Below are 12938 nucleotides of genomic sequence, written 5' to 3'. Positions count from 1 at the left end.
ACATGTTCACACTGCATAACATGGAAAGGTGGCTGGGCAGGACCAAAAACAGTGCAGATTTCAGAGCAAAAATTACATGAAAGAACATAAGAAAATTAACAAAAATAAATAAAAACTCCTAGCACAGAAGCATGGCAAACAATGCCACGAAACTGAAGAGCACCCCGAAATCTGACTTTAACAGCATGCTGCCATATCTTTTTCTTTTATTTTTTTTAATTAAAAAAATGTTTTATTAAAAACATTTTTTAATGTTTATTTTTAAGAGAGAGAGAAAGAGACAGAGCGCGAGTGGGAGAGGGGCAGAGAGAGGGAGACACAGATCCAAAGCAGGCTCTAGGCCCTGAGCTGTCAGCACAGAGCCTGATGCAGGGCTTGAACTTATGGACTGTGAGATCATGACCTGAGCCAAAGCCGGAAGCTTAACCAACTGAGCCACCCAGGTGCCCCTTTTTTTTAAATTTTTTTAAATTTTTATTTTTTAAGTAGGCTTCATGCCCAGTGTGGAGCCCATTGCAGGGTTTGAACAGTCCCTGAGATCATGACCTGAGCTGAGATCCAGTCAGACACCTAAGTGACCAAGGCACCCAGATGACTCACCCCCTTTCTAAAGAAATAAAACACTGCAGACAAATATGCAGCCCCTGTGTACCTCTCTCCAAGTCCATCCCCCTTGACATCCCAGAGGGAACCCCCAGCCTTTGCTTCTCATGTGTTTAGACTTGGCATAAATGACAGACGCTACCAGTTGGCCCACTTCAATCCCACTTGAGATTACCCAGATGGCAGCTTGAGCCCTGACTCCCTCCCTCCCTCAGCTCCTCTGCGGTGAAGTGGGCTAGGGTAGCGGTCAGGGTCACGTGCCCAGCTGCTCCCTAGTGGAGCAGTGCAGGCTCTTCACACAGTATGTGGGTAATGTCTCCAGGCTGTCCACCCGGAGAGGGAACACCGCTGACCTGTACGAGTGAGCAGCCCACTAGCTAACATTTACTGAGCATTCACTCGTCCATGACACCGTGACAAGAGTTTCTCCCCGTTATCTGGTTCTTTGCAGCCTCTCTTTGGGAGTGGACTTTGTTCATCCAATTTACTAGTGAAGAAATGGCGGCCTTACAAAGAATAAGCATCTTGCTGAGGCTATACAGCTGATGGAAGGAAAGAGCAGGCTGCTGAACCCCCAGTGTGGGGGCCATGGCTCTTAATTACTCCCGTGGTTCTCTAGTGTGGTCCTGGCACAGCAGCAGCAGCAACATCCGGGAACTTAGAAACATGAATCCTTAGGCCTCACCCTTGGGCCAGTGGAATCAGGAACTCTGAATGAGTCCAGTGACCTGCTGTTCAAGAAGCCTGCCGGGTTGGGGGTGGGGCTCCTGGGTGGCTCAGGCCATTAAGCAGCAGGCTCCAGGTTTCTGCTCAGGTCATGATCTCATGGTTCCTGAGATCAAGCCCCATGGGGCGGGGTGGGGAGCTCTGTTCTGATGGTGTGGAGCCTGCTTGGGATTCTCTCTCTGCCCCTCCCCCTCACATTTTCTCTCTCTCTCTCTTTCTCAAAACAAATGAACATTAAAAAAAGAAGCTAGTCTGGGGTTTTGCGACCAGCTCATGTCTGAGAGCCACTGCTCTAACCCATCCCCCTCCTCAACATCCAAATCATGGGTTAGTTACACAGAGCCACAGGGAAATCCTTATTTTCCTTCAGGATTTGGAATCTGGAAGATTTAACTGCCTTGTCCTGAGCTCAGGGCCTGTATATGCTCCTGTCTCTGGTAACCATGATTCTACAAGCATCCTAAAGGAAAATGAGGTAAATGAGTTTTTACTTTACAAGAAGTTTCCAAGATACTCTCGAAAGCAATTTTATCGGTTACGCTCTGGCCAGAAACAGACAAAAGCTCCCGTCTCTGCGCATTCTTGCCATTACTCTACATTGTTGGAAACATGCTAAGTTTTGCTAGTCTAAGGGTGAAATTCCACTAAGGTTTCAACCTGCATTTCCCTGGTTAGTGGTGATGCTGAGCGTTCCTTCTGATTGGTCGGCTGTGCTTGCTGAAAGGGATCATACAGGCTGGCGGGAAAGAGGTTCTGTAGTGATATAACCAGAGGAGCCTGAGAGATGGTCCACACTGACTGAACTCTGAAGCAGCTCTAGGGAACTCTCATGTAGAAGCCTGGGGCAGTCAGAGGCCCTGAAGCCTCACACATGAACTGGGTGGTGACCTGACTTAGCCCTTTTACCTGTGTGGCGGCTCCCAAGTGGGGGTCCCCAGGGGCTCGGAAGACTCTGGCCTGTCCCAGGATCTCATCGAGGCAGGAAGGGAAGCCAGGCTGTGTGACCCAGGCAGCAGACCCACACACTTCCAAAGGGAGACACCTGCCCACCAGCCCTGAGTACCTCAGCATCATACTTTTCATTGATGGCAGGCTCAGTGGTGACCAGCTTCATCCTGCTGGCGAACCGCAGTGAAGACAGCTGAAAAACAGATCAGACAGACCTCTAGGTCTTTGGCCAATTGCTTGAGAACAGAGATATTTTTAAAACAGGCCAAAGGAGTCTGCTGGGAAAGACGAATTTCTGCATATAAGCATATTCCAACATCAAGTGTAGGGTTTCCTTGGGGGTTCCACTTGAGTCCCTCTGAGGGGGCAGCCAGGCAGGGGTAATTATGGCTGCAGGCTCATGAGGCGGCCGCATGAGTAGGCACTTGAGAAACAGCCCCGGCACTGTGCCCCACTGCACCAATGTTACAGGACAGGTGGAGGGCTGTTCCTTGGCAATGAGGAGCTGCCAGTGGTAGAAAAAGGCAGGCCCGAGATCCCAGCCTCACGCCATGCCAGGTTGACTCAGGGCTCTGAAACGGAGGGGTAAAGGGAGGAGGGTCACCCAGAGGTGGCGCAAAGAAGGCCCCAAAGGGCTCCCCCTTCAGGCAGTCTGCTCTGGTGGTTAAGAACTCTGCCGCTGACCAACCGCACAACCTCAGACAGGTTTTGTAACTTCTCTGTAAAGTCGGGGAGACTTTGTGAAGAGGTGGGCAATGTGCTCTGGATAGACCTGGCCATAGGGAGCCCTCGGGAGGAGACCCTGTCACTACAGTTGGAGCTGCTCCTGTGTGGGGTGGGCTCGGATGCAGCTGCTCCAAGCGCAGCAAGTGTCCCCCTTGCAGTGTTTACTCCCACATGCACATGCAGTGGCCCTGAATAAAGCAATATGACCCATGACAGGAACAGTGTTAAGGTTTTAAAGCATTTGGAGAAGAGAATCATTAGCTTCAACACCCCAAGATGCCTTTGTCCCAAGCCCCTGAGGCCTCTCCACAGCCCCTCTAGGCTCCGTGGGCTCACAAACCTCCAAGGACAGCGGGTATAAGCAGAGTGGTTTCCTATTGGTGACCAGCTCAGGGGTGGGGACGAGGAGAGACAGGAGCCTTCCACCATCTTGGAGGGCATTTCTCAACAAGGCAGCCAGGAGGCCCAATTTTCACACAGCTCCTCTTGGGTTCACTGATGCTATGTTATCCTACGTAGCTCCTGAGGCCATCCTCTGGGGATGCTGCTTGCACGTCAGCCAGAGCCCCCTCGCCGGTCTCCCGAGGCCCAGGACACTCGCCCTGGAAGCAGGGACGGTCCCTTAAGCAATAGCCTGGGAGGCCCTGCAGGAGCATCTTGCCCTGCAGTGTGCCTGGAAAGGACCTGTTTCACCTTAGTGGATTCTCCAGATGACCCAGGCTTGCCCAAAACCTCCACACCTGACAAAACATCCATGGAGAACTTTCCAAATCTGTCTTGTTTACGATGAGTGGCCCTTCAGAGGAAGAAGGGAAGCCCCAGCCGGGGCGCCCCGTTTGTGAGCTCAGTTGTATCACTGCCTCAGCCATCAGAGCCCGTATTACTGCCTCTGGGTCTTATAAGCTTGTCCCCTCCCAGGTCCCCTTGGGGCCCGCTGCTGGGTTCATCTTCCTGAGTCACAACTCTGGCCACAGCCCTCCCTGCTCAAACCCCACGACACTCCAGCAACTGTCAGAACAGCCACAGTGGCAGCCTGGCCGCCTGGGCCCAAGCAGCCTCTGCAGTTTTTTCTCCCTGCTCTTCTTCCTGAGCCCTCCCCACAAGGGCCAGCTGTTCCTGGCATGGGCCACACCTTCAGGCCCACCGTTGCCTCTGCCAGGAGCATCTCGGTTTTCTTTTTGTTTTACTTTATTTATTTTTAAATATTTATTTATTTTGGGGGAGAGAGAGAAAGAGAGAGTGTGCAAAAGGGGCAGAGAGAGGGGGAGAGAAAGAATCCCAAGCCAGGCTCCATTTTGTTAGCACAGAGCTCGATGTAGGACTCGATTCCACAAACCATGAGATCCTGATCCTGAGCCAAAACCGAGTCAGCCACATAATGAATTGAGCCACCCAGGCAACCCACATCTCTGCTTTCTGTACCACCAACTCTTTAACCCCAGCCAGCTCGGTGCCCACCTTCCTCACCCTACTTTCAGGAAAAGTCTCTTTTCCTCTGAAGGATTCCTTCATCTGGGCCTCTCCCATTACTCAGGGCCACGGCAAGAAACCCTGAGGCCCAAGGCCCCGTATAACTCACCTCTACTGAGCTGCCCTTCCCCCACCCCCCTATGCTAAATGCTTACTGCCTGTCAGTTTGCACCAGCCTTATAACCACAGCCTGGAACCCTATGGTGCTTCCAAGATTTTTACACATGTAATTATGAAGAATAAGCAATCAGTTGCCCTAGATCCCAATTCACGGGAGCAACACCCCATGCAGCATGGTTCTTGCCCCTGCAAAACTCTCTTCACACAGACCCCACACTGCGCCTGCTTCCTGCCTTGCCTTTTCCTCAACACAGCCTCTGCCCCTTGGTACTTGGTATTTGGACCCCACAACAATTTCAGTGGATTCATCCCCTGGGTCTCTTCCCTCTTGACAAGGTCTATGGCCCAGTATGCTGGCTTAGCCAGCCCGGAGCCAGCCTTACCCAGCCCTGGAACCCACGAGCAGGGATTCCAACCAGGCCGCCTTGGCTATCTTTACGTACCGTCTCTTCTAACTGGGCGGCTTCTCCATAGATGTTTGTCAAGAGGACCATATTGCAATTTCCCCCTGCAGAGAGCAGGACACAGAAGGGCCATGAACCATGTGGGTTTTCTGCCAAGAGATTCCTTTAAGGCTGGTGGGGGTCTGCTACGGATTGCGTGTTTGTGTCCTGCCAAAATTCCTATGTTGAAGTCCTATCCCCCAGTGTGATGGTATCCGGAGACGGGGCCTGGGGGAAGTGATCAGGTTTAGATGAGGTCCTGAGGGCAGAGGCACCATAATGGGATTAGTGCCCTTATATGAGAGAAAGAACTCTGTCTCTCTTTCTGATCCCTCTTTCTTTTCTTTCTTGCTCTCTGCTGTGCGAAGGCACAGCAAGCAGCTGTGTACGAGCTGAAAAGAGCCCGCACCAGGAACCATCCATTCTGAACCTTGACCTGGGACTTCCAGCCTCTAGAGCTGTGAGGAATTAAAGTCTGTTGTTGAAGCACTCCAGTCTGTGGCATTTTGTTAGGGCCACCTGAGCTGACTCAGACAGGGTCGGAAGGGACACGCCCAAGCATGTGTGAGGCTGGAGGAGGGCAGGGGAGGGGGGAGGCCACTGGATGTACCTAAAAGAGGAGCAGGGGAACAGCAGAGGAGAGACCAGAAGAGGAGAGATGGCCTGGGGCAGGGAGAGGGCTGTGGGCCAGGGCTTCGCTACGGGTGGCTCTCAGTCAGTAATCAGAGGCCCTACGCTGTGCCATCAGGCCCAAAACAAAAGCCTGGGGACACAAGGATGACAAGACATGACCCCTGCTCCTCTGCAAGCAGCCTGTGGGGGAAGAGAATGAGGAATGGCAGGGGCCCTCCACCTGGTCTTGAAGGCCGTGAAGGATTCTGCCAGGTTTAGGGCTGAGGGGAAGCGAGAAGGTAGTCCCAACAGAGGCTTTAAGCAAAGTTTCTGAAGGAGCAGCGCTGCATGCTGTGGGTGACAGAAAAGGGGGCCACGCATGACTCTGCCTTTTTAGCTGTGTCTGCGACCACGGTGAAAAGGCTGCAGGGAAGTGCACGCCGCCGGAAGGTAGCAATTCCATTACCACCAGCAGCAGCTATGCCTGGCCTGTCCCTCCGCCCTGGGCACTGACCTCCCTCACCTGCCCTTACCTAACGAGTCCTTGAGGGCATGGGTGAGCTTGCACTGCCGGAAGGGGATGTGGTCCCGCTTCTGGTCCCCAAGGGCAATGATGGCCTGCTCCAGGAATGACAGCGACTTGTTGATGTACGTGGCTTCCTTCAGGACTCGTCCCTCAGACTACAAACCAAAGGTCAGTTCCACTTCACACCAATGGGGAGGCTACCCCACTGGGAACACTGCAGGTGGGTGGCCAGGCCGGAGCCCCCTTCCCAGAGCCAGCTCTCCTCTCAGTGTCATGGGATTGTATTCCATCATGGCCTAATACTAACACTCACAGGGATGCTCACACAAAATATTCATGGGAACTCTCATGGGAATATGAATAGTTCTGTGAATATTCACCCAAATAGTCACGTAAGAGTCACACTGATATGAACTCGCACAGGAATGTTTGTGCAGATACCTGGGCAAATCATCCTGTGACTATCATACACATAAAAACACTTAGTCAAATGCATATAAGAATGCTCACTGCATACTCGTGTGAATACTTATGCTAATACTCACACGCCCATGAAAGCTGAGCTGAAATACTCATGGGAAGACTCATGTGGATGCTCCCAGTCTTATGCAGAGAAATGCCACTACTAGCACCAAGCATCTTCTGAGAGCACTTACAGGGGGCCGGGCACCCGGCTAAGAACTTTGGGGCCATCCTCTTGTTCAACGTTCACAAAAATCCTATTAGGTACAAATTGCAACTATGATGCACCTGTTTCCCCTCTACTAATTCCCTCCCTCCAGCTCCATGGGGTCAGGCCCACGTGCTCCACTGTGCCCGGCTCAGGACTGGGCTCACGAATGCCCCTCGAGGGACATCCCATGTGAATGGGGACAGTGTGGGAAACAGGGCTGTGGCTTGAGAAGGGACGCCCTGCTCCCCACTTACCCCAGACTTCCCCAGCCTTTCCGAACCCGCCAGATCCACCAAGTTAATTTTGGAAGTGATGTACTTTCCATCTGATAAGGTCCGCGAATGAGCCTATGAAACATCCAAACAGAAGTCAGATGTCACAGGGAGAAGCTTCTATCTGGAGCAGGCCCTGTGGGACTGGGCCACCCCCCTCCCGGGCCATTCAAGGACCTCAGACCCACCTCCACATAGATGGTGAAAATGCAGTGTGACCTGGACGAGTTTTTGTTCATCGTGTGGGAGGCTATAATCCTATTGGCTTCTCCCTGAAGAGGAGGGAAAGTAGACAGCATTTTGAAGAATTAAAACAATAAGGCATTTGGGTCATTTTCAGCTATTCTGACAGGTATACAAGTGATTTCCTGTTACTGTAATCAGACAGACCTTCCAGAAAAAATCTCATTTATAGACTAGTAGAATGGGAGACTGACTGGAGTCCAGACATAGGCTTTCACCCTCTGCTAGGGATGTGTGAATTTGTAGAGCTATCTGAAAAGCAAAGTAGCAATAAGAATGACAAAGTCTTAAAAATGTTCATGAATAGGGGCTCCTGGGTGGCTTAGTCGGTTAAGTATCCGAGTTTCGCTTAGGTCATGATCTCACGGTTCGTGGGTTCGAGCCCTGCGTCGGGCTCTGTGCTGACTGCCAGCTCAGAGCCTGGAGCCTGTTTCAGTCTGTGACTCCCTCTCTCTCTGACCCTCCCCTGCTCACGCTCTCTGTCTCTCTAGAAATAAATAAAAAAAACCTTAAAAAAAAAATAAAAAAAAAAATGTTCATGAATATTGAGTAACAATCAACTTACATAATCAATGATTAGGGAATGGTCTATCTGTACAATGGAATGTTATATAGCCAGGAAAATGGTGACAAATATTTTTTAATAATAGAGAAATGCAGAATCCAAAATCATAGCAAACTGTCTTCAATGGCACATTAAAATGATCATATAGCAGAGCACTTGGGTGGCTCAGTTAAACGTCTGGCTCTTGATTGTGGCTTAGGTCATGATCCCACGGTTCATGAGTTTGAGCCCTGCTCAATCTCTGTCTCTCTCTCAAAATAAATTTAAAAACTTAAAGAAAAAAAATCTTTGCACATTTAATCCCATCTTGGCATCTGCTTCTCAAAAGGCCCAGACTAACATATTTTTAAAAGGCTATTGAACGGACTGACAGTTGACTTCTCACTACGAATGATGGGAGCCATAACTTTGCAGTGATCTCTTTAATATGGTAGAATAAAAACAAATGCCAAAATAGAATTGTATACCCAGAAAAAAATATCTTTCAAGACTGAGGGTAAAATGAGGACATTTCAAAAAACAAAAAACTCTTTGTCACCAGCATGCTCACTGTAAAGGATGTAAAGCAGAATAAAGAAAACAATCTCCAGTGGAAGGTGATGGAGAAAAGAAAGAAAAAGCAATGAGACTGGTAAATACGAGGGTAAATATAAATGAACATGTACTATATAAAATATTAATAATGACGCCCCTGCAGAGTCAAAAAACAAAAACGTAAAACGTAAGGCAGCAATCCTAAGGTTCTTATAGAATGCAGGAGGAAGTAAAAGGTTTTCATGAACTTTAGATTTTTGAGGTTTTATTTTTTTATTTATTAAAAATTTTTTAATGTTTAGTTATTTTTGATAGAGACAGAGCATGAGCAGGGGAGGGGCAGAGACAGAGAAGGAGAGAGAGAAAGAGAATCCCAAGCAGACTCTGAGCTGTCAGTGCAGAGCCTGACATGGGCTTGAACTCACGAGCAGTGAGATCATGCATGACCTGAACTGAAATCAAGAGTCAGATGCTTAATTGACTGAGCCACCCAGGTGCCCCTATTTTTAAACATTTTAATTATAACACAATTAAAATGATGATATTATAGTAAAATATAATAAAAATTATGATAAAATGACACTTTATTTTGATCCATAGGAGTTTCAAAGAAATGTATAGGGAGGGCCCCTGTATCCTTCACTCAGCCTCTCCCTAAAATAATGTCTTGCAGAACCATAGCACATCATCAAAACCAAGAAGCTGACTTTGGCATAATCCACAGGGCTTATTCAGCTCTCACTAGTTAGACATATTCATTTGGGTGTGTATATTAACTAAAGGTACCAAGTTATTTCTGGGATAAACTGAGACAGTGAGAGGATATAAATATGAATGAATATACAACTTCTAAATTAGTAAAGGGGAAAGCAAGTATAATAAAAAATATCCAACAAAAAAAGGGGCAAAACATGGGTAAGGGGCATTAGGGAAGTCATTTGTTGAGATGAGCACTGGGTGTTACACGTAGGGGATGAATTACTGGATTCTACTCCTGAAATCATTATTGTACTATATGCTAACTTGGATATAAATTTAAAAATAAATAAAAAATAAAATAAAATAAGGGGCTAAACAGATAAGAAAAATAAATGTAGAACAAGTGAAACAAAGATGTATGTAATTGCATGATGTATGTGAACCCAAATATATCAGTAATTACATTAAGTGCAAATGCAATGAAATGCTTTGGTTAAAAGATAAAGATGGTCAGACTACCCAGACTGAATTATGATGAAATGGAAAATCTAAACAGACCAATTTATGAATCAGTAATCAAAAACCTGCCAACAAATAAAAGTCCAGGGTCAGATGACTTAACTGAAGAATTCTACCTGTGAATTAAAAAAAAAACAACAACTTTGGGGGGACACCTGGGTGACTCAATAGGTTAAGCATCTGACTTTGGCTCAGGTCATGATCTCACAGTTCATGAGTTCGAGCCCCACATCAGGTTCTATGCTGACAACATGGAGCCTCCCTGGAATTCTGTCTCTCTTTCTGCTCCTCCCCTGCTTGCTCTCTCTCTTGCTCTCTCTCTCAAAATAAATAAACTTTAAAAAATAAAAAAAAAATTATGTTTTATTTATTTTTGAGAGAGAGGCAGAGTACGAGCAGGAGAGGGGCAGAGAGAGGGAGACACAGAATTTGAAGCAGGCTCCAGGCTCTGAGCTGTCAGCATAGAGCCTGACGTGGGGCTCAAACCCACAAACAGTTAAGATCATGACCTGAGCTGAAGTCAGATGCCCAGCCGACTGAGCTACCTAGATGCCCCTCTACCTGTGGGTTTTTAAAACAAACTCCTCTTATGTGCTCTTTACACAAAGAGTTAAGACAAAAAATTTATATACATTCAATTAACCTAAAATCAAGAATTTTTGTTCATCAAATAACACATAGAGAGTTAAAAAAAAAAAAAAAAGCAAGCCACGGGAAATATAACATATTTACTATACATATAACTGAAAAAGGATTAGTTTTCAAAGTATATAAAGAATTCATGCAAATAAGAGGAAAAAAAGACATCTGTAAAGATAAAAGATATGAAAAGGGAAATCCAAATGGTCAGTAAACACATGAAAAGTCCTTCATCTCATTAGTAATTAGGGAGAAGAAAACACAGAGCAAAGTGGGAAAAAACAGACACTCGCCAGATTGGTCAAAATTTTAAGGTCTTAAGGTCTAACCCGCTATGGGAGTATACCATTATGGGATAGAGTTGGCATTGCCTAAGAAAGTTAAAGACACACTCAATGACCCATAATTGCAGTCCTTGGCTTTACCCAGAAAAATTCATGTTTATGTACATGAGACAGACATACAAGAATGTTCCCAGTGGCATTGTCTGAAATATCCCTCAAACTAGGAAAACCCACATATCCACCAGAAGTAGAGTAGGGGCTCCTGGGTGGCTCAGTCAGTTCAGCATCTGAGTCGATTTTGGCTCCGGTCATGATCCCAGGGTTGTGGGATGGAACCCCGTGTTGGGCTCTGTGCTGAGTATTGAGCCTGCTTAAGATTTTCTCTCTTTCTCTCTCTACCCCTCTCACTCGCTCATGTGCACCATCACTGTCTTTGAAAGAAAGAAAGAAAGAAAGAAAGTAAGTAAGTAAGTAAGTAAGGAAGGAAGGAAGGAGATAACTAACTTGTAGTATATTCAACCAACACCCAATGTAATGCAGTGATGATGACAATGAAAAATGTATAGCAAGAACATAGATGAATTTCACATAAAAAGTAGATAAGAGGAAAAGTAATCAGAATTAATCCTATGTGATTTCTTTTATATATATAAAAGTTTTCAAAAAAATTACAGTACGCTGTTTGAGGAAGCTAGAGGTGGTAATGCCATAAAGACCAATGAAATGATTACAAGTCAGGAGACTGGTTACTACTAAGGGTATGAATAAATACTTATTCATGATAAAAACTCTTCCCAAACTTGAGCCTTCTTTAACCTTAAGCCACCAAAAACCTACAGCAAATATCATTAGTCATGGTGAAATGTCAGAAGCAACAATAAGAATGAATGCTCTATTTGCTGCCTCTGGGATGCTCTTTCTTCCTTGTAGATGCAAGGGCTCCAGGTTTAAATTACCCTTGAGGACACTTATGTGACCATTTTAAAAAATATAAAGGTTTATTCATTTTTGATGGGGAGGAAGGGCAGCAAGAGAGAGGACTAAGGATCTGAGGTGGGCTCTGCACTGACAGCAGTGAGTTTGATGTGGGTCTCCAACTCACGACTGTGATGTCATGTCCTGAGCTGAAGTTGCATGCTCAACCATACAACCAAGTGAGCCATGTAGGTGCCCCACCTATGTGACTTTTTAAGTAAAGTTTTATTGACATAAAATTTTTTAACATGTTTATTTATTTATTCTGAGAGAGAGAGAGCAAGTAGGGGAGGTGCAGAGAGAGAGGAAGACAGAACCCCAAGCAGGCTCTGCACAGTCAGTGTGAAGCCCAATGTGGGGCTCGAACTCATGAACAGTGAGATCATGGCCTGAGCTGAAATCAAGAGTAGGAGGCTTAACTGAGCCACACAGGTGCCCCTATTGACATATAACTTAAATTACAAATTTTGTATAAAATTTTCTGTTTTTATACAATTTATGATTTTTTAAAAACAAATTTAGAGTTGTGCAACCAACACCACAATCCTGTTTTAGAGATGTTATATCACTCAAAAAGTTCCCTGGGCCCATCTGCAGACATTTCCTACACCCTCCTCCCAGCAATCGCTAATTTACCTGTATCTCTAAAGATTTGGCCACTGGGAGCATTTTAAATGAAAGGAACCAAACAGGATGTGATCTGTATTTCTTTTACTTAGCATGTTTTTGAGATTCATCTATGTTGTAGCATAAATATATCAGTATTCCATTTCTTTTTATTGCTAAATAGTTTTTCATCATATGGATATACCACATTTTGCTTACCCATTCACCAGGTGATAGACATTTTGGTTATTTCCAGTCTAGGGCTATTGTGAATAATGCTGCTATAACATTTGCTTACAAGTCTTTGTGTGAACACGTTTTCATTTCTCTTAGGAAAATGCCTAAGAGTAGAAGTGCTAAGTTCTATCATAAAATTAATTAACTTTTCAGGAATCTGTCAAGATGGCTACACTATTTTATATTTCACTGTGAGGTATAGGAGTTCCAACATATATGACTTTTAATTTTTTTAAATGTTTATTTTTGAGAGAGAGAGAGAGAGAGACAGAGCAGGATCAGGAGAGAGAAAAGGAGACACAGAATCCGAAGCAAGCTCCAGGTTCTGACCTGTCAGGACAGAGCCCAATGTAGCGCTCAAACCCATGAACTGTGAGATCATGACCTGAGCTGAAGTTGGAGGCTGACTGAGCCACCCAGGCGCCCCCAATATGACTTTTAAAAGATAACATACGCTGGGGAATTTATAGATTTGTAAGAGCTTTTATATACTAAGAATGTTAATTCTTTTTTTTCTA

The 12938-nt window shown here is 46.0% G+C and overlaps 1 protein-coding gene across 6 annotated transcripts in view; it reads right to left on the bottom strand.

Moving 5' to 3' along the window:
• KIF9 (kinesin family member 9) overlaps positions 1-12938 on the bottom strand; it is a 53120-nt gene that overhangs the window by 29171 nt on the left and 11011 nt on the right. For 5 of the 6 annotated variants that reach the window (XM_039228246.1, XM_039228245.1, XM_039228248.1 and 2 more), the window contains 5 exons: positions 7308-7391; positions 7102-7194; positions 6182-6329; positions 5037-5101; positions 2393-2470 (listed from right to left, as the gene is read on the bottom strand). In XM_039228246.1, the coding sequence (XP_039084177.1) occupies positions 2393-2470; positions 5037-5101; positions 6182-6329; positions 7102-7194; positions 7308-7391 (468 nt within the window). The remainder of the gene's footprint in view (positions 1-2392; positions 2471-5036; positions 5102-6181; positions 6330-7101; positions 7195-7307; positions 7392-12938) is intronic. The other variant, XM_039228250.1, reaches the window with a different exon arrangement.

Source organism: Hyaena hyaena, unplaced genomic scaffold, assembly GCF_003009895.1.
Source record: "Hyaena hyaena isolate Hyena2069 unplaced genomic scaffold, ASM300989v1 scaffold_30, whole genome shotgun sequence".
NCBI lineage: Eukaryota > Metazoa > Chordata > Mammalia > Carnivora > Hyaenidae > Hyaena > Hyaena hyaena.
Note: the sequence above shows the minus strand (reverse complement) of the source record. Positions and strands in the feature narration are given on the sequence as shown.